The sequence below is a fragment of the Lycorma delicatula genome, chromosome 1, assembly GCF_047948215.1.
Source record: "Lycorma delicatula isolate Av1 chromosome 1, ASM4794821v1, whole genome shotgun sequence".
Taxonomy (NCBI): Eukaryota; Metazoa; Arthropoda; class Insecta; order Hemiptera; family Fulgoridae; genus Lycorma; species Lycorma delicatula.
In genome coordinates this window covers 326,798,979-326,826,596 of record NC_134455.1, presented here as the reverse complement: position 1 = coordinate 326,826,596, position 27,618 = coordinate 326,798,979, and the positions used below count along the sequence as shown (strand labels likewise).

The window sequence follows — 27,618 nt, the reverse complement described above, 5'->3', positions numbered from 1 at the left end:
AGCTAAGTGGTTGTAGACATATACCACCTTGCAGCTGAGGAAAAGATTTAAAAAATGTGATATAATTAAAATACCTCCATGCTTCAAAGAGTTAATATATGTATGTTACAGTAAATTTGATTAATCTGGTTGTTATGCATAATTACTGGTGAAATTGATTAAGCGCCTCCAGTGTTGGTAAATAACATATATAATTGTATATTTAATGTTAATTACTTAATTCTATTTTACAGGTTGATGGATTTCCTACTCTCTTTCTGTACCGTGATGGGAAAAAGCTGTCTGAATATCATGGCAGTCGTTCTTTGGATGATCTCTTTGAATTTATAACTGGTCACTTTCATGATGAGCTGTGATAATTTTATTTCCTCAGTTTATTTGTTTTTAATATTTGGGATTGTTCTGTTTTAAAAATCATTTAGTGGTTTTATGTATTTATTTATGTGGTTTTATGTGAACCTTTGCTTTAGTTTTAGTTTGTTAGTACATTTGTTTAGTTAGTAGTTTTATAAATATTCATTTTATGTGTATTTTAAATTTCAATAATATTTATGAATTTTTTTAAACTATTTTTGGTGGTTTTTAGAATTGTTTGTGTGAGTGTGTCTGTAAATATAAAATTATTTAAAAGCATCAAAATAGAGACTGAAAAAGCAAGATTTCTGCATATCAGTATTATTACTTCATCATCAGCATTAAATTAAAAAAAATTACTTGTATTATTTACCATCTTATAATATTAACTATGCTGCTGTGTGCATATTTGTCAGTAATAAAAAGTTGTCGTGATGTACATTGGAACAAGATATTTTTATTAGTAATTAGAACATTCTCCTAAACAAGTTATTTTACATATAGAATATTTTGTATTTAATAATAAACTTAGTTTATTAAGTAATATTGTTAGTTTCTAATATTTCTCACTTATTCAAAAGGGGTAATTCATTATTCATTTACTTTGTCGGTTTTGGTAATTGGTGTACTTTATTGATGTCGTGTCGTGTACAGATTGATTGGTGTCGTGTTCACTTAAATCTTCCATAGAATTGCTCTTTCTTTGTACCCTTCTTAGTACCTCTTCATTTGTTGCATTTACTTCTCAGGGAAATATTAAGGTTCTTCTCTATAGTACCAAAATAGTAAATGGTTTCAGTTTTTTTTTTCTTTTTTACCCAGTTATCTCTGTAGTCAAAGTTTCTAGTTCATGTAATAAGACATTCTGTGTGAAGATTCTTCATCTAGTTCTTTCTAAATTTTTAAGCATATATTGTTTGAGTTCAGTAATTTAGTTTTTTAATTAAAAACTTTTTTTGCATGTTTTATTCTGCTTGTTATTTTTACTATGCCTTCCATCACTTGATATTTTGCTTCCAAGATATGAGAATGTGACACATTTTTAATGATTCATTTGCTGGAAATTTCTTACTTTGTATTCCAGCCACAAGATTTTTCATCTTCCTTTGTATTCCTTTCTGTTATGATGTCTTCCCAAAATAGTTTTTATTGTTCTAAAGTTTTTATATTCTGCTTTAATTGCAATGTTTGCCAAACAGTGCTACTTTCTATGTTTCGGGAAAGGCATAGAAAGTTGTATCCACCAACTTTCTGTGCCTTTTCACTCTCCATTCTTCCCTGAAGTTTTTCTTCTGATGTTCTCTTACCTTATCCAATTCTTTAGTTATACAGATGTTAAAACTGTTGTTCAAAGATCACAGCACAGTCTGATTATTTTATATATGCAATCCTTTTTTGCTTGTCTCACAGTGGTCTATTCATCCTTATATATTGCCAGATCACATTTTTTTACTTAGAATTAACACCACTTTTTCTCAATATGTGAAACAGTTCTTCACAACAGTATTTTCAGGTGCTCCTTTTTAAGGTTGATAAAAACATATATGCACATTTTCCTTTCCTCAGCCTCTTCCAAATGCCAGTTAATGCTAGTTTTGTATATCTTTATTTCCTCTATATCCAAATTGGATTTATTTTAGTTACTTAAATATTTCACTGCTTATCATTTTTCTTCCAATTTTTCTATGAATGAGCCATGGAAATATCTTTGAAGGATGAGAGACTAAACTTCTTCTAAAATGTTCAAAGCTAATCTAGAATATTGGTAAAACAATGTATAGTGAAAATTTACACTTTCAATGAAAATAAATCATTTCCACCTTGTCGATAGCAGTCCAAAAACACTCGTCTAATGCACATGCACATTCTTTGCTCTTGTCACATGTACATTCCTTGGTCTGTGTTGGTTGGTGAGCATTTTCGGTACCCACCTTGCACATCTGAGCTTTTCTGTGACATGTGTGTATATAGAGGTCATTCGCTGATCACATTGCAGTTTTCGGTTTACTTGTTCAATGATTCCATCAGTCTGAATATTGGGCTTGCCACTACTCCACTCTTCATCATGCACATTTGTGCGACCATTTTTAAAGTCTCAACACCATTGTCTAACCTTGCCTTCACACATTACTGTAGCTCCATACATTAGGCACAACTCCTGTTAAATTTCAGCAGCTGAAGATCTTTTTGTTCACAAAAATCAAATCAGAGCACGCACTTCACAACTGGCGGGAAAAACTATTGTCGCGGACATTGCGGTCTGCGTTCACTGACAGGCAAATGACTACGGAATAAAAAAAAGAAAAACTGCAATCAATGGCTTTGTAAATAGCCGATAGATGGCCCTGCATGCGTGAAATTGTTCAGACCTGCTAATGTTTAAATATAAGCTGATGGCCCTTACTTTATGAATGTGCCTCATAATTTATTTGTTGACTTTTCAGTATTTCATTTCCTTCCTCTTCTTGTTCTACTTCTCCCTCTGCTTATAACATTGCCCTATTTATTTGTAAAAACTGACCACAGATCTCATGGATTCTAGATTCCTTTGCTCGCTCTATAAGGTCTCTTCCTCTCTGCTCTCTTTCTCGGTTTTTTCTATTCCACGAGGTTTTCTCAGTTTGCTCGGTTTTTTCAGTTTGCTCGGTTTTTTCAGTTTTCTCAGATTGCTCAGGTTTCTCTTCTCGTGGCCACATTTTCAAGGATTTTATCTTGAGGAATCCCAGATTCCTTCGCTCGCTCAATAAGGCTGCTTCCATTATGCCCTCTTTCTCAGTTTTTTTTTTCGGTGGCCCTCTCCAGCACGCTCCCATTGGGGAAGACTCCAAGCATGTCATCATATTACCTCGTCATGCACGACTCATCTGCTTATCCAGGATGCTCATCTTCAGACTCTCCATGGAGGAACTCAGCTCACTAGCCCAACTTCATCGTCGTTTCTGGATTCATGGTGCCTGCGTGTCAGTTTGCTCTTTCATCATTAACTATGTGGTATGTGTTTGCTTTAGGGGTCAGAGAGCTCAACAACTCATGGATCAACTTCCTGCATGCAGAGTGAATCCTGTTTGTGCCTTTCTATCCACGACAGTTAACAATGCAGGCCCAGTTTCTATTAAGTTTGTGTTGCAGATCAAATATCATTAACAACTCGATTGCTCACTGCTGAGGGAGAATATCCAGTTTTTGGTCAAGGTTGCACACACAACTTTGTTTGAGTTGACGCCATTTTCACAAATTTACCACAAAACCAAACATACAAGAATTCCAAGCAGCTGGTTGTACACAACTCTCTTGGTAGTTTGTTTAACTAACTTATTCATTTTTGCTTATAAAATTATATTTTACAAGTATAAATTTTACAAAATCTGAAATATTCACATATGTTAAACAAAATGAATCAGAATTTCTGTTCACAAGGACGCTTTCTAACGAACAAATTTTTACAACAACGATATTTAGTCATCATTTGAAGACATTCTTTTTTGTCTATTTTAAAAAAATGGCAGATGTTGAAAGTGTAGTGTCAGTTAAAGAAGACAAGAAAGTTCATGTAATTGAGGATAATCATGTGACATTAAAGGATAAATCTGCATCTGTTAATCTAAGTTGTAAGCTTTATAGTAAACAAGTTTGAATTTCTTTAATGGTTTTATGTATTGCTTCTTTATCGACTTCATTGTGATCTAGCAGAAGGTGAGGCCGTGCGACCATTTTAGGTTTGCAACATTAACCTTTGTATTAAATGTTTTGTTTGTTCACGTGGATTGTGCGTTTAATGTTTGATGACTGTCATGTTCAGTTTTGATAGTATATCTACAGACTTATGAATTATTTTATGTTTTGTATCAGGTATTCTTTTTATTTCATTTCATTGTATTAGAAAATGTTACATTATATGTTTGACAGAATAATTCTTAGAACTGTTTCCATGAATTAAGTTTACTTAAAACTTAAATTAAATATAATTTTGAAGATATGATATATTTAATGTAAATTACAATATTATAAAATTCAATCTTTGTGAAGTTAATTCAATAAGTCACTAATGAGGACACAATGGATGTTTTACATTGTAGTTATACTAATTTTTTTGTTCACGGATAATCTATTCAGTTTATTTTTTCATGATTATTTTTGTCCTGTAATCACTACTCAATCCAGACTATCAGATCCTCTCAGAACACCTGAGAGGTCTGGATTGAGTAGTGATTACAGGACAAAAATAATCATGAGAAAATAAACTGAATAGATTATCCGTGAACAAAAAAATTAGTACAACTACAATGTAAAAACACCTGCTAATATTTAAATATAAGCTGATGGCCCTTACTTTATGAATGTGCCTCATAATTTATTTATTCTCAATATTTCATTTCCTTCCTCTTCTTGTTCTACTTCATAACATTGCCGTATTTATTCCATCCCATGAGTACAACATATATGAATATTACTTCTCGTACAGTCAGCTCTTTTCCTTATTTCAATGAGTATATAATTTTCAAAAGGGTTCTGTTGGATTTGTTTGCTGATTCCATGTTAATGCTGCTTGCATCATCCTTTTACTTTAAAAACTGTAGCTGCTTACAACATTCTGCTTATTTTACTGTCAGGGTTTGTTATTTCATCTAGATCCTGAATGTACTTGAGTTTTCTTTGCTTTCTTGTGTTTTCTATAATCTCCTCCATAACCCGTTCTTTGTGATAAAAGGAACTTCTGTTTCTATGCTTACTTTATTGCTAATTTGATGGAATCCTTTACTGTTTCTTATTAATGGCTAAATTTCCATTTTTTAATATCTCACTTTTTATACTTTTCAATTTGATATTTTTTTCTTTACAGTTTTCTTCAGACTTCTATCCTGCAGTTTCTTTATTCCATAGTTTTTTTTTTAATTTAACTTAATACTTTGAAATGATAATTTTATTGCTACTGCCAATATCAGTTCTGTCAGAATTCCTACAATTCCTCATCGCATCTTGAAACCAGTTGGTTGTAGTCAGTTGGTATAAGCTGATAATTTCTGATATAAAGTTCAATCAAATGCTCTGCCCTTTTATATTATTTCTGTAGACTAAAGGGTCCAATCTCTGAACATCGCTTACTCCACTGATCACTAATTCCAATCTTCAGTAACTGCTAATTTTTCCTCTCCTTTGATTTTCAGTATTACACTGTTTAGATATTTCACATCTTCTAGATGGTTATGTACTTGAATTTATATAAAGTTCAGTGGTTTTTTTCTCTTATTTTAACTTAAGAATTTTGCTACTAAACTGACATCATCCTTAACCCTGAGTTTTGTTCAATAATTGTAGCTTGTTCACCCTTGCCTGTTTTCATTTTATCGCGCACGAGTGTAAAACTGAAGCTCCCATTGTAAAAATCTTTACTTTGAGGCTAACAAATCTCTGAGACTCCCAACACATTCATTCTCATTTTATTAATTTCTATCCTTTGCATTTTTTACCTTTTCAGGATGTTAACAATGTTTTTACATTTATTGTTGTTACTGTTTTCTTTAGATATACTGTTTTCTTTTGTGGCAGAATGATATTTTTTGCAGTTTTTTATTGACCTTTTGAATTACTTAAACCTGAATGTTGTATATGTTTAGCTGTTTGTATATGCAAATGTTGCTCCCTTTCCATGACTGAGAGATGGATATTAGGAATTTTCCTTCATTTAGGAATTTTCCTGATGAAGGAAAATTCCTAAATGAAGGATAAAGGAAAATTCATTGAGATTTTTTTTTTAAATTACATGTTTAGTTACATTTGAAAATATCTTGTTTTTCCTAAATTCCTGATGAAGGAAAATTCATTGAGATTTTTTTTTAAATTACATGTTTAGTTACATTTGAAAATATCTTGTTGCTATCTTATTAACTGCTCTGAAAACTTTCTTCTTATGAACAAATTGTTTTTCCTTTGCAGATTATTAATAATTAATAAATCATGAGAGATAATGTTTGAAAAACATTATTTATTTAGGCATCTTTGTAATTATGCATCTAATTTACTGTGTGATTTTGTATATCTTTAGATAATCTTGATTTAATTATAGTTTGAAAATGGCTATTGAATAAAACAGTATGCTTAGTTTTACTTCAATAATTGAGTAGTTAGGATAATTTAGCAACTTTATTGTAGAACTATTTACTTAAAGATTAAATAGTTATATTTTTCCAGAAGTTTTTTTTTTAGTTAAAAAAGGACAAGAATATACTTCAGCCATAATGTTATCAATATCTTTAGAGTGAAGTTTGGTTCATGTATGTTACCTTATGCCATACAATCCATAATAGGCAAGAAAATTCCTTTAGGAAGAATGAATGTGTTCTTGGATGGGTCTATAATATGTACAAAAAATGCTGATTTTGTTAAAGGATATTTCTAATTTGGTAAATGTAATGTTGTTTAAAAATCATTCGCTATTTGCTGCTGCCATCCTGGGGAAAGATGCTAAGATCCCCTTTAGAGATTTTAGATGGGTTGAGCTTTCTTGAAGATATCTTTGGTGTGATAACTTTGTTATCTCATTCTCATTTTCTTTTAAGAGCAATTGTCTTTTCTCATCATCCATACCTTTCCTTTTTTGTGACCCTTTTTTCCCCTCCTAATTTTGGATTCCATGGATGTAGTTTAGACCCTGATAGTCTTTGCCAAGGGTGCTAGGATGAGTAAAGTTAGTTCATCTTCATTGACTTCTGTTGGAGTAAACACCTGCCTGTGAATCTTCTCATGGACTTGTTTCTTCTTTAATGACTGTAAAATGCTGAAGTGCATGGGTAAACTTGGCACCTTAATCCCTCATGAAATTCCAATTCTCTAGTATTTTCAAGTCAGATGTAAACATTTTTTAACATTATTTCTTTATATTTAGACATTGTAGGATTTACAGATTTATGAGATATAAGGCATTCTGGAAACATTGTATTGCAAGCCCCGAAAAGTAGAAAAGCTTTTGCACATTTTAGATTATTTTTTTGTCACGAATGAAATGTTAGAACTCTAGAATTAGAACTCTTAGTTCATATCTTGAGATATTTTTGATTTTTCTTATTCTGGATTTTACACAGATATTTTGTTAGATTCTGAAGTTCATTCATATAGGAGTGGTCAAAACTACAAATATTATTCCAAATAGCATTCTGGAGAAAGCAAACTATTTGAGTACTCTTACCTGATGTACTAGTAATGAACGACACTAAAATGAACTGGTCTGATAAAACTTTACTTACTTTGGTAACTGATATTGTTCAAAGAAAAAAACCTCATCATTTAGAAATTATTAAATACATAAGAAAGGTCCCTTGAATATAAAAATGTGCAAGTAACAAAAGAGTGATTTTAATAGAATGTTTGGGTGGAGTGTTTTCACAAGAAAACAACTTATAAAAATCCCTGTGAAGAATATATTGAAGGGCTTGAAATTAATGACAACAAAAAAGACTAGAAAATGTCAAGGAATGTTGGAAACTGTGCTTCTACATTAATGTTGGCATATTTTTAAGTTTAATTTTAAAACTGTAAAAACATTTGAATTTTTAAATTATTTGCTTATATTGTAATTTAACAGCTATATTTGCTTATTTTCGGTGTTAGTTACTTTTGCTATTTATTTTTTATTTTACTTTGTGGTAAAAATGTAGTAAGTATAGTTATATTCATGTAAAATTTATTTGTTTATTGATAATGAGGATATACTTAAAAAATCTGTAGACATGAAATGGTTTTAATAAAATAAAATTTAATTCCTTAATAATAAAATTTAACTCCTTATATGACAACCTAATTATTATATAAATGATTATTTATTTGGAAAAATCAGTGAAGTGCAATGATAAAAAAAAAGTAATTGTATTTATGCATATGTATATGTACATAAATGTTACGTCTTCTTTTGGTTTTTGATTTAATATTATTAATAATTGTAGTTACTTTTCTCATTAGAAAAAAGGTATTGATAATTGTTTGAAAAAGTTTAATTGATTAAAACTGATTACTAAATGATGTTTGCTGATTAATAGTGTTTAAATGTAAAACCTGTACCATACATAAAATATAAAAAAGAGTTCAATAAACTGCAGCTCTTTACAACTTCATGGTTCTAAAGAACCTGAAATTTTCAGGAACAGCATTCTGAAAATGAAGGGTGTAAAGTAAGAGTAAAATGTCGCTAACAGTTTAAAAGTGACTTCCATTGATCACCAAAATTAAGTAACTTCGGATGGAGTTTATCTGAATACTGTTGATAATTGTGGTAATGATCATAGCAGTTAGTCCTAGTAAAATTTATGATATCAAAACAAGCATATACCACTCAAAACATTACCTATCTTCTTGTGTAATTAAATAATAAACTTCTGATTGTATGCATTTTGATATGTAGATATTAGAAACAAATAACTGTAAAGAAGATATTTACTTATGAATTATTTTTACAAGATAAACATAAATTTGTAAACAAAAAAAAGTTAGTTAAAATATAATTATTACTAAACTACTTAAGTATTAAAATGAATATTATATCTAGTGTAACATTTCATTACAACATAATTAATGGTAGAAGATATTTTTAATATCATATTAATACATTTGGTAGTGTATATAATTGTTTAGCATTAAATTGCTGAGTATGAAGTAATACTGTGAAGCCAGGTACATGTTGTTGATTGATCTTGCTTTATTGCCTCTGTTTTGGTGATTCTGATGTATAATACGAGTACCTAGTATAACTCTTGTTTATCCAGTCCTTTTTTTAAAAAGAATTGTAGTTTAGATAGGTCAGTTTTAAATCTAGTTTTTAATAGTTATTTGCTAAATATAATACTGTTAAACATTTGTTCATTGTATCATAGAATTAATTTAAAATTGATTCTGTTCATGTAATGACTACAGAATTATTGTACTAACTATTCAAGAAGCCAAAACAAATGTTTTATAACTGTATATCATATAATTATGATAACTTCTGTATGAGATTTTACTAATCAAAAGGTAGATAAAGTACTGTGTTAAGTTATCTGTTATGATAGAGAGTAGTTACATTCGGATAAGTAAGTATTTATCTATGGTTTCACTTTCACATCTACATTCATTATTTAGCCAAGGCGATATCCTATCCTTATTGAGTCTTTCTCAGAACATGTAATAAATTATTTCATGAGTTTTTGTGTTTGCTAGTTCAGTTTATTCATAACTGTGACTTTTATTTTATGTAGTATTGGTCATATATCAGAAAGAAATTTCAGTTTTGTTATTTTGTTTTTTCCTGTGATTACTTCTTTTCAATAATTTTGTAATTTAAAAATAATTAATATAATTAAATTCAGATTTTCAAAATTAAGTAATTTTTTTTGAAATCTGATTATGAAATGAGATTTTTTAAGTAAATAATATAAGATTTTGAAGTAGCAGATACAGACCGTAATATATGTATTTATTATATTGCAATATTCTGAGCGGAAATTTAGCCGAATGGTTTGCAGTTCAATTGTATACTTTCATATGTTGTGCAATTCTGGGGATAAGCAAAGATTTTTTTGTAGGAAAGCCTGAGCCTGTTATCAAATTCTTTATTATCTGCAAGAGAAGAAATTTACTGTAACACGTGTTTAAGCTGGCTGATGCAAAGTCATTGATCAGAAGTGAGTTCCATCCTTCCTGAGTAAAGATATCACAAACTTCTTGAAGATTTTTAGTGGATGGATTACCACTGTTTGGAAGTGGGCTTTGAAACACTTTGAAACTGAGTTTTACAAAAGCTTTTTACTACCCTGAGTTTGGCTAGCTAACTTTGACAAAAATGTGTTAATAACATCTTGGTAGGATTTCCAAAGGGAATCCTGTAGGATGAGTAATAAGGGAAAATCTGAAAAAAAATCATCCTTTCGCTTAGGAAAAATGTACTTCCATTGTCTTTTAAAGGGATTGGATCAAGGAGAGGTATTGTTCTTTTCCTGATTAGTGGTGTTCAGTGGATTTTGACTAAATACCTACGAGGATATTGGTACCTTTAGGGTTGCCATGTCCTTGGTGTTTTGGCTGGTTTGGTGGAGTATGGTTCTGACTTGGGGACTCTTTGTTTCCTGTCCAATGGCTGTACAAAAGTGTCTGATAGCTTATTTGGTAAAGCTGGGGCTCCTAATTCCTCTCAGTACTTGGAGTTTTGATAATACAAAATACCCATTAATATGCAAGTGTTTACTTTGCACTTGCAGTTAAATTACTTTAATTTTTTTGTCTCTATCACTTTTGACCCTGTTTGATGTATGTAATAACTACCAATAGGTAAACATGTATAAGAGATTAATATATTTAATTATAAGTATGTGTAATTGTGGGTATTTAGAGATTTAATGTTTTTTTTTTTTTATTATCCAAAATTGTTTTCTGTTTGTTTTAATAATTACTATTAGTATTGAAGTATCTCCTTCCATTTAAAATAAATAACTAGTAATGAACATTTTAAATTTAATACTGTTTTTTAATCTTTTTTGTATTTGTTGAAGTGAAAGGAGTTTTTGAACTTTTAGGCTATTTTAGAAGTGATCTTTCTTGTTTAAATTGTCTTTATAGATTATTATGTTAAAAAATCTTGCCTTTCAGATTGATCCATTATTAATGTTGCAAAATAAAATTATATTATCTTGAAAGTGTTATTTATTTAAAAAAAAATATTTTAAATATTTCCTTTACTTTGTTGCTGTCAACTATACTTATTTCATAGTGAATACATTTAAAAGAGATTTGATGATTTATAAAGATTACTTCACTTTATACCAGTATCCTTACCTCACTTCAAAACTTCAAATTGTTGTTTTGATTCATGAAAACAACTTTAATGATAGTAAAAAGGGCTTTCAACACATCTGGACAGATTTCACTGCTTGTCTTTTATATTCATTTGTTTGGTCTGTATATATTTCATATATCATGTTGTTAACTTTTACAAACGTGACAATTTTCTCCAAACTCTTAATGTAATTTGCAGTAAACATGTTTTATATTCATCTCTAATTATCATTTTATATTCTTTTCATTAATTATAATTCTGTCTATGTGTGCTTAAGCTTCACTGAAATAGAATTGATTACAAGCATTTGAATCATTTTTTTTTTGTAGAAGCAGAACTGGAGGTTGAATCATTGGAAATTATTTCATCAAATTTTTAGAAAAACTGTTTTCTTTCTCTGGATATCTAATATTTATAATGACATCAATCAATTTTTGAAACTAGTAGCTGATAATACATTACTGCTGCAATTACTGCTACATTATGGGCAATTACTGCTGCATGTTCATTTCTGTAATCATTTTAGAATACTTTATTGCTTGTTTAGTTAAAAGTGTTTGAACAGAAAAAAGCCTGTTCACATTGTAATTCTCTTTATTATATGTTTTTTATGTGAGGGCTGTCCAAAAAGTAAATTTGCATCTTTGTGTTAAAGAAAACAGTTATTGAAAAAAGTCATACAATTTGAAAGTATATCCTTAAACTATTTCCAAATGTTGCCAAATAAATTGAGACACTTGTCATATCTGTGGATGATTTTTTGTATCCTTCATACAAAACTTTTGTTGCCTGGATTTTCAGCCACTCAGTGACACCTTCTGGAGCTTTTTTTTTTCATCAAAGCGCTTAGTTGCCAGTCAGTTTTTCATATAAGGGAACAAATGGTAATCAGTCAGTACCAGATTTGGGCATGGGCAGGAATATCGAAAATTTCTCATTCAAATGTTCCTAAAAGTTATTGAATACAGTGAGCCATGGCAGATGTGCATGTCAAGGATGAAGAAAATTCCAGAAGTCAACATAATACATCATTGCTTGTTTCAGATTGCTCTCCATACCATTTTTTTAGGGTTTCACAATACACTTTGCATGGCAAAACAAAAAATTACCTCTTTTTTTGTCATACAAAACTTATTGTTCTGAAATAAATTTTGGAATCCATGGAGTGGAAAACTTATGGTAAGTAACTTTTTCATCACCATGCAAGACGGTATGTGCAATTTTTGGAAACTGAAATGAAAGCTTGTAATGTTAAAGCGTCAATTATTGTGTATCTTTTCATCAACTTTTTTTGTCAGTTTGTTAAACAGAACAGTAGGCTGTTTTTCATTATGAACATTTGAACAGCCATTTTTAAACATGATACACAATTGCTTCACTGCACCTTCACTCATTATGTCATTTCCAAAACATCATGTATTTCTTGACAAATCTCAATGAATTTATAATTTTTTGTCAAATGAAATCCGATACCAATCTTACGTCATAACTGTTGCGATTATCTAGAATGACACACATTTTAAACATTTGCAAAAAATCAACAAGCTGCATCTTACTTCTTTATGTAGCAAAACTTAATGTGTACCGAGTCAGACTAGCAACGATCGGAAAGATGATTCTGCTATCCCCACTTTGTGAACAACAGCAAAACATAGTTAATTTTTGTATAGTCCTTGTAATATCTTCTCTGTTCTCTTGTGAATTGCTAATACATAACCAATTGATAAATGTGATAAATTGAGATTTGATACTGCCCTGCTTAATTGGTTTTTGATAATTATTTTACAGGAAAAGAATGGTTAGTCAATTCTAAAATTGATAGTAAATCATAAGCATAAAGATTTCTTTTTATACTCTTTTCCATTTAACATTTGAAAGAATTGTTTGTGTGTTTGTTGTGTGACTTGATTATCAAGAAATGTAAAATTTTTTTTAAAAATCAATAAAAAAAGTTTCATTTCAATTTCTCCTCTGTATTTGGATGTTTATATTATTGTTTCTCTCTGATGAAATTATATAAAGCTTTTATAAAAATTTACATCAAATTTGTTACTCCTTTCAGTACTTAAGTTATAAAAACACTAAAATTAATTTAACTGAATTAAAAAAAAATTAATGTTGAACGACATTAGAAATTAAAGAGTTAACGAAACATGCAGCTAGTGGTTGAGCACTCAGTTGTAGCTAGTGAACTTATAAAATATTAAATCTAGATCTTAAAAACAACGTTTTTCTCAATTTTTTTGTTACATTTATGATTAAATCATTGTCACTAAAATATAAAAAGTAATGAAATGTTAGTTTCAAAATTATAACTGTAGTAATAAGACAATTAAGTTACAAAAAAAAAAAATGAAAAAAATAATTATTGACCCTTGAAGTAGTAATGAAATCTTTTGTCACTGTAGAAAGTTAATGAACATTTAAATGTCTTTATGTCAAAAGCTTTTTGTATGACTGTTTAAAACCTAAGTTATGTCATCTGTTTCTTTCATTACATTAATGAAAGTAATTTAACTATTTAATTTTAATTATTATTCACTTTAATAATAGTTTTGTAAGTTATTAACAAAAATAACAGTTAAAAAAATTGGAAAGTACATCCTTAAACAACTTTCAAAGTATCGCTAAATAAATTGAGACGTGTGTTATATCTGTGGATGATTTTTTGTATCCTTTCATCAAAACAAATTCGGTTGTTTCCTGTATATAATTAGTGTAATTTAATAGAAACAGAGATCTTTTACATTTATATATTGTATTATGTGTATCTATTGTACAACTGTCTCGCATTTCAAATTATAAAAATAAATAATAGCCATATTTCTTTATAATGTATCATAAATTTATTGGTATAAAGAATGAAAAAGGTAAAAACAGAAACAAAAACTCATATAATTGTCTATGAAATAACTTGTTCATTATCTATAAACAAATCAAGATTTATGCTTTTAAAAGCTAATGACATAAAATATAATTGTAACTGTTTGTGGAATTAACAATCTTAATTGTATTACCTTCTGGAAAATTTAGCTTTCTGCCTTTAAGGCAAAGATGAAAATCTATGTTTAACTGTGAATAACAGAAACAGGCATATATTTAATTTAGGAGGCAGATTAAATGAATCAATAGTACCATTAAAAAATTGAAAGATGATCTGTTAAAAGAACTGCAGAAAGAGCTGATCTCTCCTGAAGGTAAATTATTGTAAACTTATTTGTAGGATCCCTAGCATTTGAAAATATTTTAAGAATTAGAAATCTAGTTGTACATAATACACCTTGAGTCTTGAAAAATATATGCAATTAACTCCAAAATTGTTAGAATCAAAAGTGTGAAGATCTTGGCTGCATAACTTGACTGTAATAAATATCAACTTCTGCGTATATCCTGTGGTTTAGAATAAATGGAAGGACTGGTGTGAATAGGAGAATGATTTCTTGATTAAAATTCCTAGGATCTGGTCTTCTATGACAGCTATTGAACTCCTCAATATTCCATTAGATGAAATTTAAATATCTTTAATAACTAAGAGACAAGGTGTCTGGAGAAGAAAAAATCTTATTTCAGCTTATGTTAAATTGACAACTTTACAAGTTCAAAGTGTGAATCAACGGGTTTTATTAAATTTTTTTGTGGTTCTGGACTGAACCAAAGTGTAAAGCATGGCATAAAGTTAGGTTGAATAATGGATTGTAAATTAGAAACAATATTAAGATGTAAACTTATTTTAGACTTTTTGATTCTTCTTTTATATCTTCGCTAAGTAACCCGTTGTATTAACTGTTGATCTATGGTTTTTCCAATTGTGTAAAAAATTTATGGGAAAAATTACCTCAGAACTTGAATTTTATTCTATTTTTTGTCATTTCTAAATCTACTTTATGAATACTCTCTGTTGATATGTCTCTTTGCTGTTTTAACAGTGTTTTTATTATTTTCAATTGTTTGATGTTTAATTATTATGAACACAAAGTAATTTTTAATACATTTCAGAGTATTGTTATTATTAATGTAAATTATAAAGGCATATGTTTCAGTCACGTGTTAGTGAGTAGAGTACTGTGTTGTGACTAGAATAATAATTTGAGGTGTGGCTATTAAATAACAAGATTAATGCTGTAAAATATTTTATTTTAAATCTATATATATTTAGTGATTATCCCCTCTTCTAACACTACAACGCTCCATGCGAATTTCCATAGTTTGAAACAGTGTTTAAAGTCTTCGTCTGTGAGCTCTTTTATGAGCTTCAGTGATCTGAAATCTTGTTCCTTTTAATGTAGGTTTGATCATAGGGAATAGATAAGTCACATGGTGCCAGGTCAGGTGAATAAGGCAAATGGTCTAACACTGGGATGTTATACTTTGCTAGAAGCGTCTTGACAGACAATGCAGTTTGAGCCAGTGCGTTGTCCTGACGAAGAATCCATGACGTGTTCTTTCAGAATTCAGGTCATTTTTTTATCTGTTTTTGGTGTGGAAGGGCGAACATCATCTTCAATGACTTCTCGGTCATCTTTGAAAATGCTTAAACCACTCAAAAACCCATGCACGTGATAAACCATTCATTGCCATATACTTTTTTAATAAAAGTTAAATTTTTGTAGCAGTTTTTCCAAGTTTCATATGAAATTTCACGACAATTCTTTGCTCTAATAAAACACTTACAATTTTTACAGCAAAACAATAAAACAGATGTTATTCAAATGAAGGCCACTGCTAGACTATTATGTTTATAGAAACTGGTGTGGCAACAATCGAAAGTGAAGGCTTCCTGCTAGACAGCTGTCAATCGTACGGATTTGGCGCATGCACAGTTCTCTAGCAGCATTAGTCTCTTTATTTAATAGCCACACTTCATATGTACAAGTTTTCTAGATGTCCTTCTGTTGCTAACTACTGTTTTCTTTCTTCTACTTATTGCGTTTTCTCTTCAAGTTTGTAAAAAAGGGTTTTGCAAATGATTATCAATCAATGGTGGGATTAAAATTTACTATATTACTAGCCGATCGAGGCTCATTTTGCTTGCCTGACCATCTAGCCAGGTGATTTCACCCCACGGCCCTAGGTCAGCCCAGGCAAATCCCGAACTTACCCAGGAGCTCCGTGGGGGCCACGGGGCTTACCCCAGGGCTGCAGAGCTTACTTGCTTGCCATTCTTGTCCAACCAGAGGGCTTCGCCTGCTGGACCTCCACGGTGTTTATTACCCTCATGTTTGTGAGAATAATACTGATAAATAACAAAGCATTCAGGCTTTATAGAAACCTGAAAAAGAAACTAAATTACAGAAGAGTAGTAACAATTCTGCCTTTTGTTCTATTATTTTGTGATTCTGTTTTCTGTAATTCTATTCTAAGTTTTCAAAGGTGATTTACGACAAAAAATTCATAACTTATCTCTATCCTCATGATAATAATGTACGAGTAAAAGGATTAATCTTTTTTTATGTAATAAATATCCTTAATTCACAACTTCACTTCCAAAGGGGCTTGGTGTATGGCTTATGGCTTATTTATTGTTTGTTTTTTTATTACCAGACTAAACTCTTCTTTGTAATGCTCATATGTTTATAACTGTTATAAAAATTTATTTAGTAATTTTTATGATACTTTGGAAGTTTCCATATATTGTGAAATTCTGTTGAATTTGAGCCTTCTAGCAGCTGTACTTGAGCATCTAAGATGTAACAGGATTCCAAGATTTCCACAAGGTAAGGATTTGTTATTAAATAGCGCATCCAATAATGAAGTGATGACTAGATGATATCATCAATGAGTTGAAGTGTTTTTTAACTTGTACAGCTTGAGCTCCAGCTGTTAACAACATGCATAAAAAGTCACACGCCATCCTGTTACACCTTGGCACAAACACAAATCAGTGTGTTAATTATATTGTGATTAACACTTTATCATATTGTATGTTAGCATAGTTTAGTTAGTGCAAAGTAAACTAAGTTACTAGCCGGCCTCTGTGGCGCGAGTTGTAGTGTCTCAGGCTTTCTTCCAGAGGTCCTGGGTCCGAATCTGGTCAGGCATAGCATTTTCATACACGTTACCAATTATTCATCTCATTCTCTGACTCAATGCCTAATGGTGGTCCCGGACGTTAAACAAAGAAAAGAAAATGCTAATTAAGAAATATATTACTAAGTAAGTAAGTAATCTATTACTTAATTTATATATATATTCCTAAGAAACATCAGGTACAGTTACAGTAAGTAATAACAGGTACAGTTTGATAAGGTGTAGTTCATATTTGGAGGGTTTATGAACTACTGTTGTGTACAATCATGTTCCAGTGGTACTAGTAAAGTAATTGTGACTTCTCCTGTGTGATTAGATTGCTTTTTTGAACATTATTGTGTCCGGACGCAGACACATATCACGATATTATTGTATAACGTTATATTGCTTATAAGGCTTTATTTATATTAATGAATTAGTTGATATCATTTTAATTTCAATGTTAAATAATAAAACATAATTTTATCTTTTGCCCTGTTATTTTGTAGCAAGAGCAATTGTTTTCTTAGTCAACTTACTTGAAAACACAAGTTTGATGGAAAGATATTGTATTAAAAAAAGTATGTACAAGTAAATGAAGTATGAATTTCTTTCATATCAATTGCTTTTATTTAAGTAATGATATGATGAACAGTGTGAGTCTGAATTATGGATTAAAAGTTTAAAATAGATTTATAGTTATAAACTTTAAATAATTTGTAAGGGGAATTGCATATGAAGCAGAGGCTAATGGTTTTGAAATTCAAATGCCAAAGAAAAAAATATACTCATAACAAATATGAAATAGATGATTTTGACTGGTGTATTAGGAAATATCTATTATATGAAAATTACACAATTTTTGTCATGAGGAACTGAACTTTATTTCTAATAGCAAAACGCTAAGGAAAATTATAAAATTTGTGGGTTTTCAATTCAAGAAGTGTAAAAACAATATACTGATTTTGTGTAATGAGATGGATGTAATTGTGAAATATGCATTTATTTTAGGTATCTGAGAAAAAATGCAACTTCTAAGCAAAAGAGACCAGTCATATATGTAGATAAAACTTGGGTGCACCTTAGTAAATTAATTACGGTTAATAAAAGTGCTGGTGACCTTTAATTGTGGCTCATGAGGGTGGAAATGTGGGATTCATAGATGATGCTTTTTTAATCTACGATTCTAAAGAAAACAGAAAATTATAATATAGATGAACAATGAACATTTTTTTAAATATATTTAAAAGAAAGTTAACTCAGGACTACTGAAAAATTGTGTTTTAGTTATAGATAATGCACCTTACCATAATAAACAAAAAAATAAACCTTCGATATCCAATTCATTGAAAAAAGATATTCAAGAATGGCTCCAAAAAAAATAAAATTAACTGCGACCCAGGTGTAACAAAAAAAGAATTTTTAGATATAATCTAACTACACTGCTCAGAACCACCATTGAAAAAAGAATTAGACGAAACACTAAATAACAAAGGAATTACAGTGCTTTACCACCTAGATATCAACCTAGTTGAATTTATTTGGAATCTAGTTAAACAAATTTGAGCCTAGAATATGTCCCACATGTTATTAACAGAACTGAGAGCCATTACATTAGATGCAATTTCGTCAGTTGCTACAGAAGACTGGAAGAGATGAGTGTTGAAAGTTCAGGAGATAATGGATTCTTACTGGAAAACATATGCATTGATGGAAGATGCCATTGAAAGCATAATTATAAATATAGGGATAAACAATGATGAGAGATCAGGTAGTGAAGATGAATTGGAAATTAGTTCTGGTGGAAGTGAAACTGAGTCTAGCTCAGAAATCGAGGGTTGTTGGCTTATCACAGAAGATAGTTCTACGGAAACTGTTTAAGGTCTGTATTAAGGTAGTATTGATAGTTTTATTTAGTGAACTAATATAAAATTTTTATTTTAACTGTTTTATATTTTATTCCCCAGCTATATCCAATTTATTGCAATTCCATAGGCCTATAAGTCCCAAGTTATTACTGTCAGTTTTGAATATAATGCTTTGAAATGTGATACCATTTTAGTGAAAACATTTACTTAAATTATTACAATTAATTGCATGTTAAATTTATTTCATTTATGAATACAGTAATGCAAATTAATATTTTTAATTGTTTTATTACCATAGTCAGAAAGAAATTCAAGGTTCCAAAAAATACAGTAACCTGTTTTAAATGGACAAAATTTCTTATTTAGAACTGCGTGACAAGCACACTATTTTGTTTATGCTTAATATAATAAGCATGTATAAGATTAAGCCCAGACTGTATTGTTGTGTTCTCTATCTTTGATCTGTAGATCTCTATCTTTGTCTATAACCAAACAAAACAACAGTGCTGCGATCCTCCACAAATATGAACTTTGCCTTATTGACTTGTAATAGTGCATTTTTCATTACATTTTTGTTGAAAGTATGAAAATTTAGATGTACATGCACATTCTATTGACAGTATTGTGCAACATTAAATTTTATGTTTATTAAGAAAAAACATACGAATAAAATTTTTACAAAAAAGTAACTTTTATAAAAAAAAAAATTGTGTGCTTATTAATGTAAAAATATAAATATCACACCATCTTGTATCATTTTATTAGTATGAATGTAGCAGAGATTAGCAATAAATCTTTGTTTAAATGAATTATTATTTATCTGTAAATTCATTTATAGTATATGTTTTGCAAATATATTTTTAACAGATTATACATTATTGATTTGTTAAAAAATACCTGTTTTCTTAAATTCTGTCATTTAGCTTTTCTCACGTTTATTTTCAAACATTTTTTCTTGTAAATTTTCAGTAGAGGAATCCTTGTAATTATAAACAGCAAATCTATCATCATCATTGTTATATTGTTATGTTGACTAGTGATCCCCCTTCATTCCTGTGAAGATATCAGAAGAGGTTTTAAAAAAAACTATCAAATATTTAATCCTCAAAAAAGTATTTGTATTTATTTAATTTATATTAACACAAAGTTTATCGGTAAAATATTAACCATCACTACTTTTAAATAGAACAGATTAATACAGTTTACTTTTAGAGATAGGTAATGGTGGAAATAGCATACTGAATTAATTATGAATAATATAATGTGAAATTAATTATGTGTATTTATTTCTGCTGTTAAATATCTGTTAGTTTTCAAAGATATCTAGTTAGTGCAGTATTATGTTATTTTGTTAGGTATATTTGATAACTAAAGAGATATAATTGTAAAATGTTTCAGGTTATATTATTGGCGATTGTTAAAATTATTACTTGTGATGAGGGCACTGCACAAGAAAATAAATATTCATACTAAAAATATTAAGTAGTTAAAATATGAAGTTGTTTTTATTAAACTTTAAGGTGTACGTTAATATATTACTTTATTTGTAATATATATATATATTAGTTGTATCTAAATAATCTTTTATTTTTATATAATTTTTAAATGAATTTAAGTAATTCTCCTTTAGTGTAATTTTTTGTTGTTTAGATTTTTTATTATAAAATATTTATTTTGATGTTAATGATTTTGCAATATTCTTTAGAAGTTTGTCAAAAAACCATAGATAGGTTTTTGTTTTTAACAGTTTTTTCTTTAGAATTTTTTTGTGAGAACTAAGTTATTACATTAGTACCAAGACGATATTTTATAACAAATATTTTATATGATAAATGCAGTAGACAATCAAGCAGGTCATTAATTTAGTTAATCTTTATTTTGTCTTGTATCAATTAAAATTTTGTGGGCAAGGGCAGAAATCTTTTAGAACACTATTATAGTTAAATGGTATTCTGAAAGTTAGTTTTTGTGTAAGGTTGCACCTTACACAATTAAGTCTTGTTAATATTGTAACTATATGTTATGTAACTTAAAGCTGTATCCAGAAATTTCTATTTTGTTAGGTGGGGGCATAATTGAATCAAAACAACTACAAAAGTATAAATAAATGAAGATGTGGATTGAGTCTGATGGTTTGATGTAAATTCAAAAGCTCACCAGTAAAAATAATAATCTTTTTTTGTATATCTAACGATGGCTTATATTTGTAAGTGAAGAAACTGGTTACTGCTTTTATAGAAGTATTTTGTCATCTTTGATTTTTATGTGCTTTAAAATAAAGGCAATTGAGTTCAGCCATGTGTATTTTTATTTTATATGTAAGTCCTACTCTTTATAATTAATTGAACTGATTTTGGTTATTTAAAAAAAAATTATGTAAAGGAAGTTTCCAATTGTGTTTTTAAAAAAAATTAATTCTTTACATAATTTTAATGTTTTTAATATTTTCTTTTTGTTATATTAAAAAGATTTTGGTCTGTGAAGCTGACAACAGATTTAGTTTAATAAGTTGTTAGTGTTTATTATTAATTTGTTGCAAACTCCAAAAGTAAAAATTTGAGGAATTAAGTTTTTTGGTTGTTTTAGTTAGTTTTATTTTTTTTAAATATGTTATTTTATTCTTTGGTATGCATTAAATTACTTTGATTTTCAGATATTTTTTTTCAAGTTTTAAAAAGGCATTGGAATTTCTAAAAACTTAATTGAAGGTTAAATAGCATCTATTCTAGGTTTTTTTTTTTAGAAAAAACTGTTGTATATAAACAGTTTTTTCTAAAAAATATTATATAACATCATCTGAATGTTTCTTTTACATGTAAATTTTTTTAATATTTCAGTGGAATATTTACAATGACCGCATTATTACATAATATAGAGTATTACAAATAAACTAGAAACTTTTGATGATTTATAAAAAAATATTCATTTTTGTATGTAGAGACTACTAATATCATTTTAGAAGGAATGCGTTTTATAATTGATACAACTACTATTGCTGATGTCAGTAATGATTATTGTTTCACCTAAGCAATCTGTCAAGATATACCTCTACCTGTGGAGAAGCTTTTTTTATATGCTTGAATTAGCCAAGTAAATTCTGTTACTATCATGTAGCTGTGTTTTGGAACATACTTTGTTAAATTATCTCCAACAAAGCAATCCTGTGACTGTAAAGCCACTAGTTAGCTTATCTGCCTTCCAGGGGTTAGTTTCTCTTCTGAAGGGTAAGAAGAAGCTGCCCTTTACTTTTACCTTCATATCTGCTTCAAAATAGCCATTAGGTTTTCTCAAGAAGGGTTTTCTTATCCAAGAACCACTGGATAGTGTCAAGTGCAATGACCAGATAATGGATTTTCTACATCCTTGCTCCACAATCTTGATCTAAAAACAGTAATTAATAACTTAGTTCCTTAATCTAACTTATTTAATTAAATTATTAGAAGTTTGCTTTAAAATGTTCAGTATTGGCTACAGATACTTGGTTTCAAGTTAAATAACTAATTTTGCATGAAAAATACATTACATTATAAATAATTAGAAAAAAATAAATGAATTTAGACAAAAGATTTATCCCAATTTTTAAAATTTTATAAGTTCTAAGTTATACACAAAAACCTGTTACATAATTTACAAATGTGTCTTTAAAAAAATATTGCTGTGTATTCAGCAATCAAACATTTAATGTTCTGAATCTACTGGGTTAGTTTAAGCTTTTCCAAGACTTCAGCATTTATATTTAAAAAATGGATCAAAAGCTGCAATATTTTTATTTTTTATAAAATTTATTTTTAATTTTATAAAATTTTTATTTTTATAAAATTTTATAAATTTTTATATTATAAAATATTTTTTATAATATTTTTTAATATAAATTTTTATTTTTTATAAAGTGTTTAAATGGCTTAAACGTTTGATAAGCCAATACTATTTAATAGCAGAATGTAATAGTCAATGATATAGAGTCAAATAGCATTGTACCAATGCTATTTGACTTTGCTGGTCTATAGAAACTAGTTTAATAAATGTGGGTTTGGCTGTTGACATTTTATCTATTTTTCACAACCTTCAATTCCACTACCTAAATGTGAAAATTTTTATGTTCATCAAGCCATAACATTACAGTTTATTGCATTTTGATGCTATTTTATTTGTGAAATATTCATTACAACATGGATTGAATGAATATGTGTTAGAATTACTAAAAAGAATAAATCAATCAAACTGAAACTTCAAATATTTACTTTTACATGCTAGTATAAATGTACCAGTTACTATTTATTTGTTATTTGTAAGTAAATATTATTACGAGTTTGTGCTAAGGATGTTTAACAAAAGTACTTTATTTAATATATTGCAAAGTAAATGACATTTCCTACAATGATGTTTATTTATTTTTGTCTCTTTTTCTTTTATTAATAATTGCACTTTTAAAAAACTAACTTTTTCTCTCAAGGGATCTTTTGGAATCGGTTAACCAACTTCTTTATTGGATTTACTTATATCACTATTGTTAATGGTGGTTGTCTGATATGTTGACATTATTCTCATGTCTATAGGAAATAAGAGAAACACAACATCTCTCTCTATCTCCTTCCTTTTATCCATCAACAGATTATATTTGGGTTAACATTTCTCTGTAGATTATCAACAAAATGAAAAACCTTGACAAAATCCACAACTGAGAACCTATCCGCAATATAACTAACCACTTTAAACAGCATAAACAGGCAGCTTTCAGTTATTTATTATAAGATCTTTTATAAGATATTTTCAGGTCATATAAAATATTTCACACACTTGCTCTGATAAAAACAGTACCTGAGGAGTATAAAATATATACTCCAGTGACTGTACTATAGATCTGTAGATTATCAACAAAATGAAAAACCTTGACAAAATCCACAACTGAGAACCTATCCGCAATATAACTAACCACTTTAAACAGCATAAACAGGCAGCTTTCAGTTATTTATTATAAGATCTTTTATAAGATAATTTCAGGTCATATAAAATATTTCACACACTTGCTCTGATAAAAACAGTACCTGAGGAGTATAAAATATATACTCCAGTGACTGTACTAACACATGGTTGTACATTCATTAACAGAAATAAAGAATGCACACTGGCACTATATACACAACTGATCTAAATTTTGCAAATCACCTCCTGGGAATACACAAAGACTGTAACTTCAATGTGCAGATTTTACGCATATTCCATAAGAACAAAGATCTCATCGCACTTAAATAATATGAAATATATAGATGAATTATTAGACAAAAACAGCACATTAAGTGAATACACAAAGCATAAATCGAATAATACATTATTCAGTTTCTTAGTTAAGGAGTTTTCTAGCTTTTTAAGATATTGCCATTTGATTTTAGGTATCAGTATGGCATAAATAAAATTCTCAGTTACTTAGTTTCATACATTGTTGTTAAAACATAGTGTAAGTAGGGAACTATCAGGGGTTGTGGATGGGTTGTCTCGCTTATGATTACCTCTTTAGATATAAGCATCAACGGATGAGCTTACCTGTACCGACTTGATCAGTCAGCATCTTGTTAAAGTTTCAAACTTAAAAAAAGTCTTAGAAAAAAAAGGTCAAAAATGAGTTCAGCAATGTAAGAGAGCGTTCTTAATAGTTTGTTGAGAAAAGATGAAGTTGTACATTAGTACAAGAATGGTTTCAGAGATTTTAGTAAAGTTTAAAGATGGAGTAAAAGCGGTAAAGAGTATCAAATCCTTAGCTGTTTGAGGAACAGACTATAAAATGTAACGAATGTGTTGTGTTAATAGTACAGATCACATGTAGATGACTTGGTCATGGGAAACTTACTCTCTCTCATTAACAGGTCTGTTGTTCCGTAAGAAGAATTACCGGACCAGCATAGGAATGGTGAGAATGAAAGGGCTCTGTCGATCTATCTCATGTTCAACTAGGGTCTGGTCCTGCAGGTAAAGTAGATAGGAGAATAAATACTCCGGGGAAGACCAGTTGAAATTAGTCGTTGCGAAATGAGTCTAAGCGGTACGTTATGATGTGAGTCCTGCGAATTGAGTCTAAGCTAGACGTTATAATGTGAGTCTGCGAGGAAAGTTCTGTGAGATGCCAGTCGGCGAGAGTATTCTGCGAGGAGGTCAGTGGAGAAGAGAATTTCTAGGCGTACACGTTCGACGTGATTAGGGTGAAGTTACAAGCAATTCCAGAACATTAAAAGAAGAAATGGTTCGGTGAGTTTCTGTAAGATTATAAATGAAAGAAATAATGTACTAAATTTCATTCATAAACTATTAGGGTAGTTTTATTTGTGAATAGCAAAGGTATTTGAAGTAAAAGAACTTTATACTTGTCTTATCTATTGTACTATTGTTGTTAATACAAGACTTGTTGGTTAAAAGCATTTAGACTAGCGGTCATGCTAATGTCTTTTGACAATTCTAGTTGAATTATTTATGAATTCAAGTTTTCAAGTTCTTTTATGAATTTTAGTTTTCATTATTTATCTATCTGTGAATAAATACTGATTATTGCTTTGTATGTAATCACTGTTTATTATTATTTTATTATTGTCGTGGTTGTGATTACTGTGTTTAATATTTGTTTATTATTGACATTTCATTTATTATTATTGTTGTTTGCTGTTAACATAATCTGTTCATTATTGTGGTTGTGATTACTCTTTTCATTATTTGTTTCATGATTGTCATTTACTATTATTATTGGTCTTGTTTTACTCATGTTTTTAAATCAGTAAATTGTAATTATATAAACATTTTCAATTGTCAATCTCTTAATATTCTGATCGAGCCACGAACATGCGAATATATATATATATATATATATATTGGTGCTGTATTTTTATATATAATTTAACATACAACGCCGTATATAAACAGGAAAAACTGAGCTGTTTTTTTTTTTTTTTTTAATTTTATTAATACTACAGTTATGGTATTGATAAATCATAATAATTCTGTACATGGAGATGGAATAAAAAATTATAGTAAAAAATCAAAACATTAAAATTTGGAGGAACAAATTTTGTTATTAATTCATCACATAAGATTGAATTTTGTGTATAGGAATGAGGATGATAATCTTAGCGTATGAAATGTACCTTGTCTGACCAGGATTTAAACTTGTAACCTTCGTAATAAAAGTTTTTTTTTTTTTGTCTTCAGTCATTTGACTGGTTTGATGCAGCTCTCCAAGATTCCCTATCTAGTGCTAGTCGTTTCATTTCAGTATACCCTCTACATCCTACATCCCCAACAATTTGTTTTACATACTCCAAACGTGGCCTGCCTACACAATTTTTTCCTTCTACCTGTCCTTCTAATATTAAAGCGACTATTCCAGGATGCCTTAGTATGTGGCCTATAAGTCTGTCTCTTCTTTTAACTATATTTTTCCAAATGCTTCTTTCTTCATCTATTTGCCGCAATACCTCTTCATTTGTCACTTTATCCACCCATCTGATTTTTAACATTCTCCTATAGCACCACATTTCAAAAGCTTCTAATCTTTTCTTCTCAGATACTCCGATTGTCCAAGTTTCACTTCCATATAAAGCGACACTCCAAACATACACTCTCAAAAATCTTTTCCTGACATTTAAATTAATTTTTGATGTAAACAAATTATATTTCTTACTGAAGGCTAGTTTAGCTTGTGCTATTCGGCATTTTATATCGCTCCTGCTTCGTCCATCTTTAGTAATTTTACTTCCCAAATAACAAAATTCTTCTACCTCCATAATCTTTTCTCCTCCTATTTTCACATTCAGCGGTCCATCTTTGTTATTTCTACTACATTTCATTACTTTTGTTTTCTTCTTGTTTATTTTCATGAGATAGTTCTTGCGTAGGACTTCATCTATGCCGTTCATTGTTTCTTCTAAATCCTTTTTACTCTCGGCTAGAATTACTATATCATCAGCAAATCGTAGCATCTTTATCTTTTCACCTTGTACTGTTACTCCGAATCTAAATTGTTCTTTAACATCATTAACTGCTAGTTCCATGTAAAGATTAAAAAGTAACGGAGATAGGGAACATCCTTGTCGGACTCCCTTTCTTATTAGGGCTTCTTTCTTATGTTCTTCAATTGTTATTGTTGCTGTTTGGTTCCTGTACATGTTAGCAATTGTTCTTCTATCTCTGTATTTCAACCCTAATTTTTTTAAAATGCTGAACATTTTATTCCAGTCTACGTTATCGAAAGCCTTTTCTAGGTCTATAAACGCCAAGTATGTTGGTTTGTTTTTCTTTAATCTTCCTTCTACTATTAATCTGAGGCCTAAAATTGCTTCCCTTGTCCCTATACTTTTCCTGAAACCAAATTGGTCTTCTCCTAACACTTCTTCCACTCTCCTCTCAATTCTTCTGTATAAAATTCTAGTTAAGATTTTTGATGCATGACTAGTTAAACTAATTGTTCTGTATTCTTCACATTTATCTGCCCCTGCTTTCTTTGGTATCATAACTATAACACTTTTTTTGAAGTCTGATGGAAATTCCCCATTTTCATAAATATTACACACCAGTTTGTATAATCTATCAATCGCTTCCTCACCTGCACTG

At 29.4% G+C, this 27,618-nt stretch overlaps 1 protein-coding gene across 1 annotated transcript in view; it reads left to right on the top strand.

Moving 5' to 3' along the window:
* Positions 1 to 11,012, top strand: part of prtp (thioredoxin domain-containing protein pretaporter) — an 82,208-nt gene extending 71,196 nt beyond the window's left edge. The window contains exon 8 of the mRNA XM_075382081.1: positions 234 to 11,012. Within this exon, the coding sequence (XP_075238196.1) occupies positions 234 to 356 (123 nt within the window). The 3' untranslated portion in view covers positions 357 to 11,012. The remainder of the gene's footprint in view (positions 1 to 233) is intronic.
* Positions 11,013 to 27,618: the final 16,606 nt, after the last annotated feature.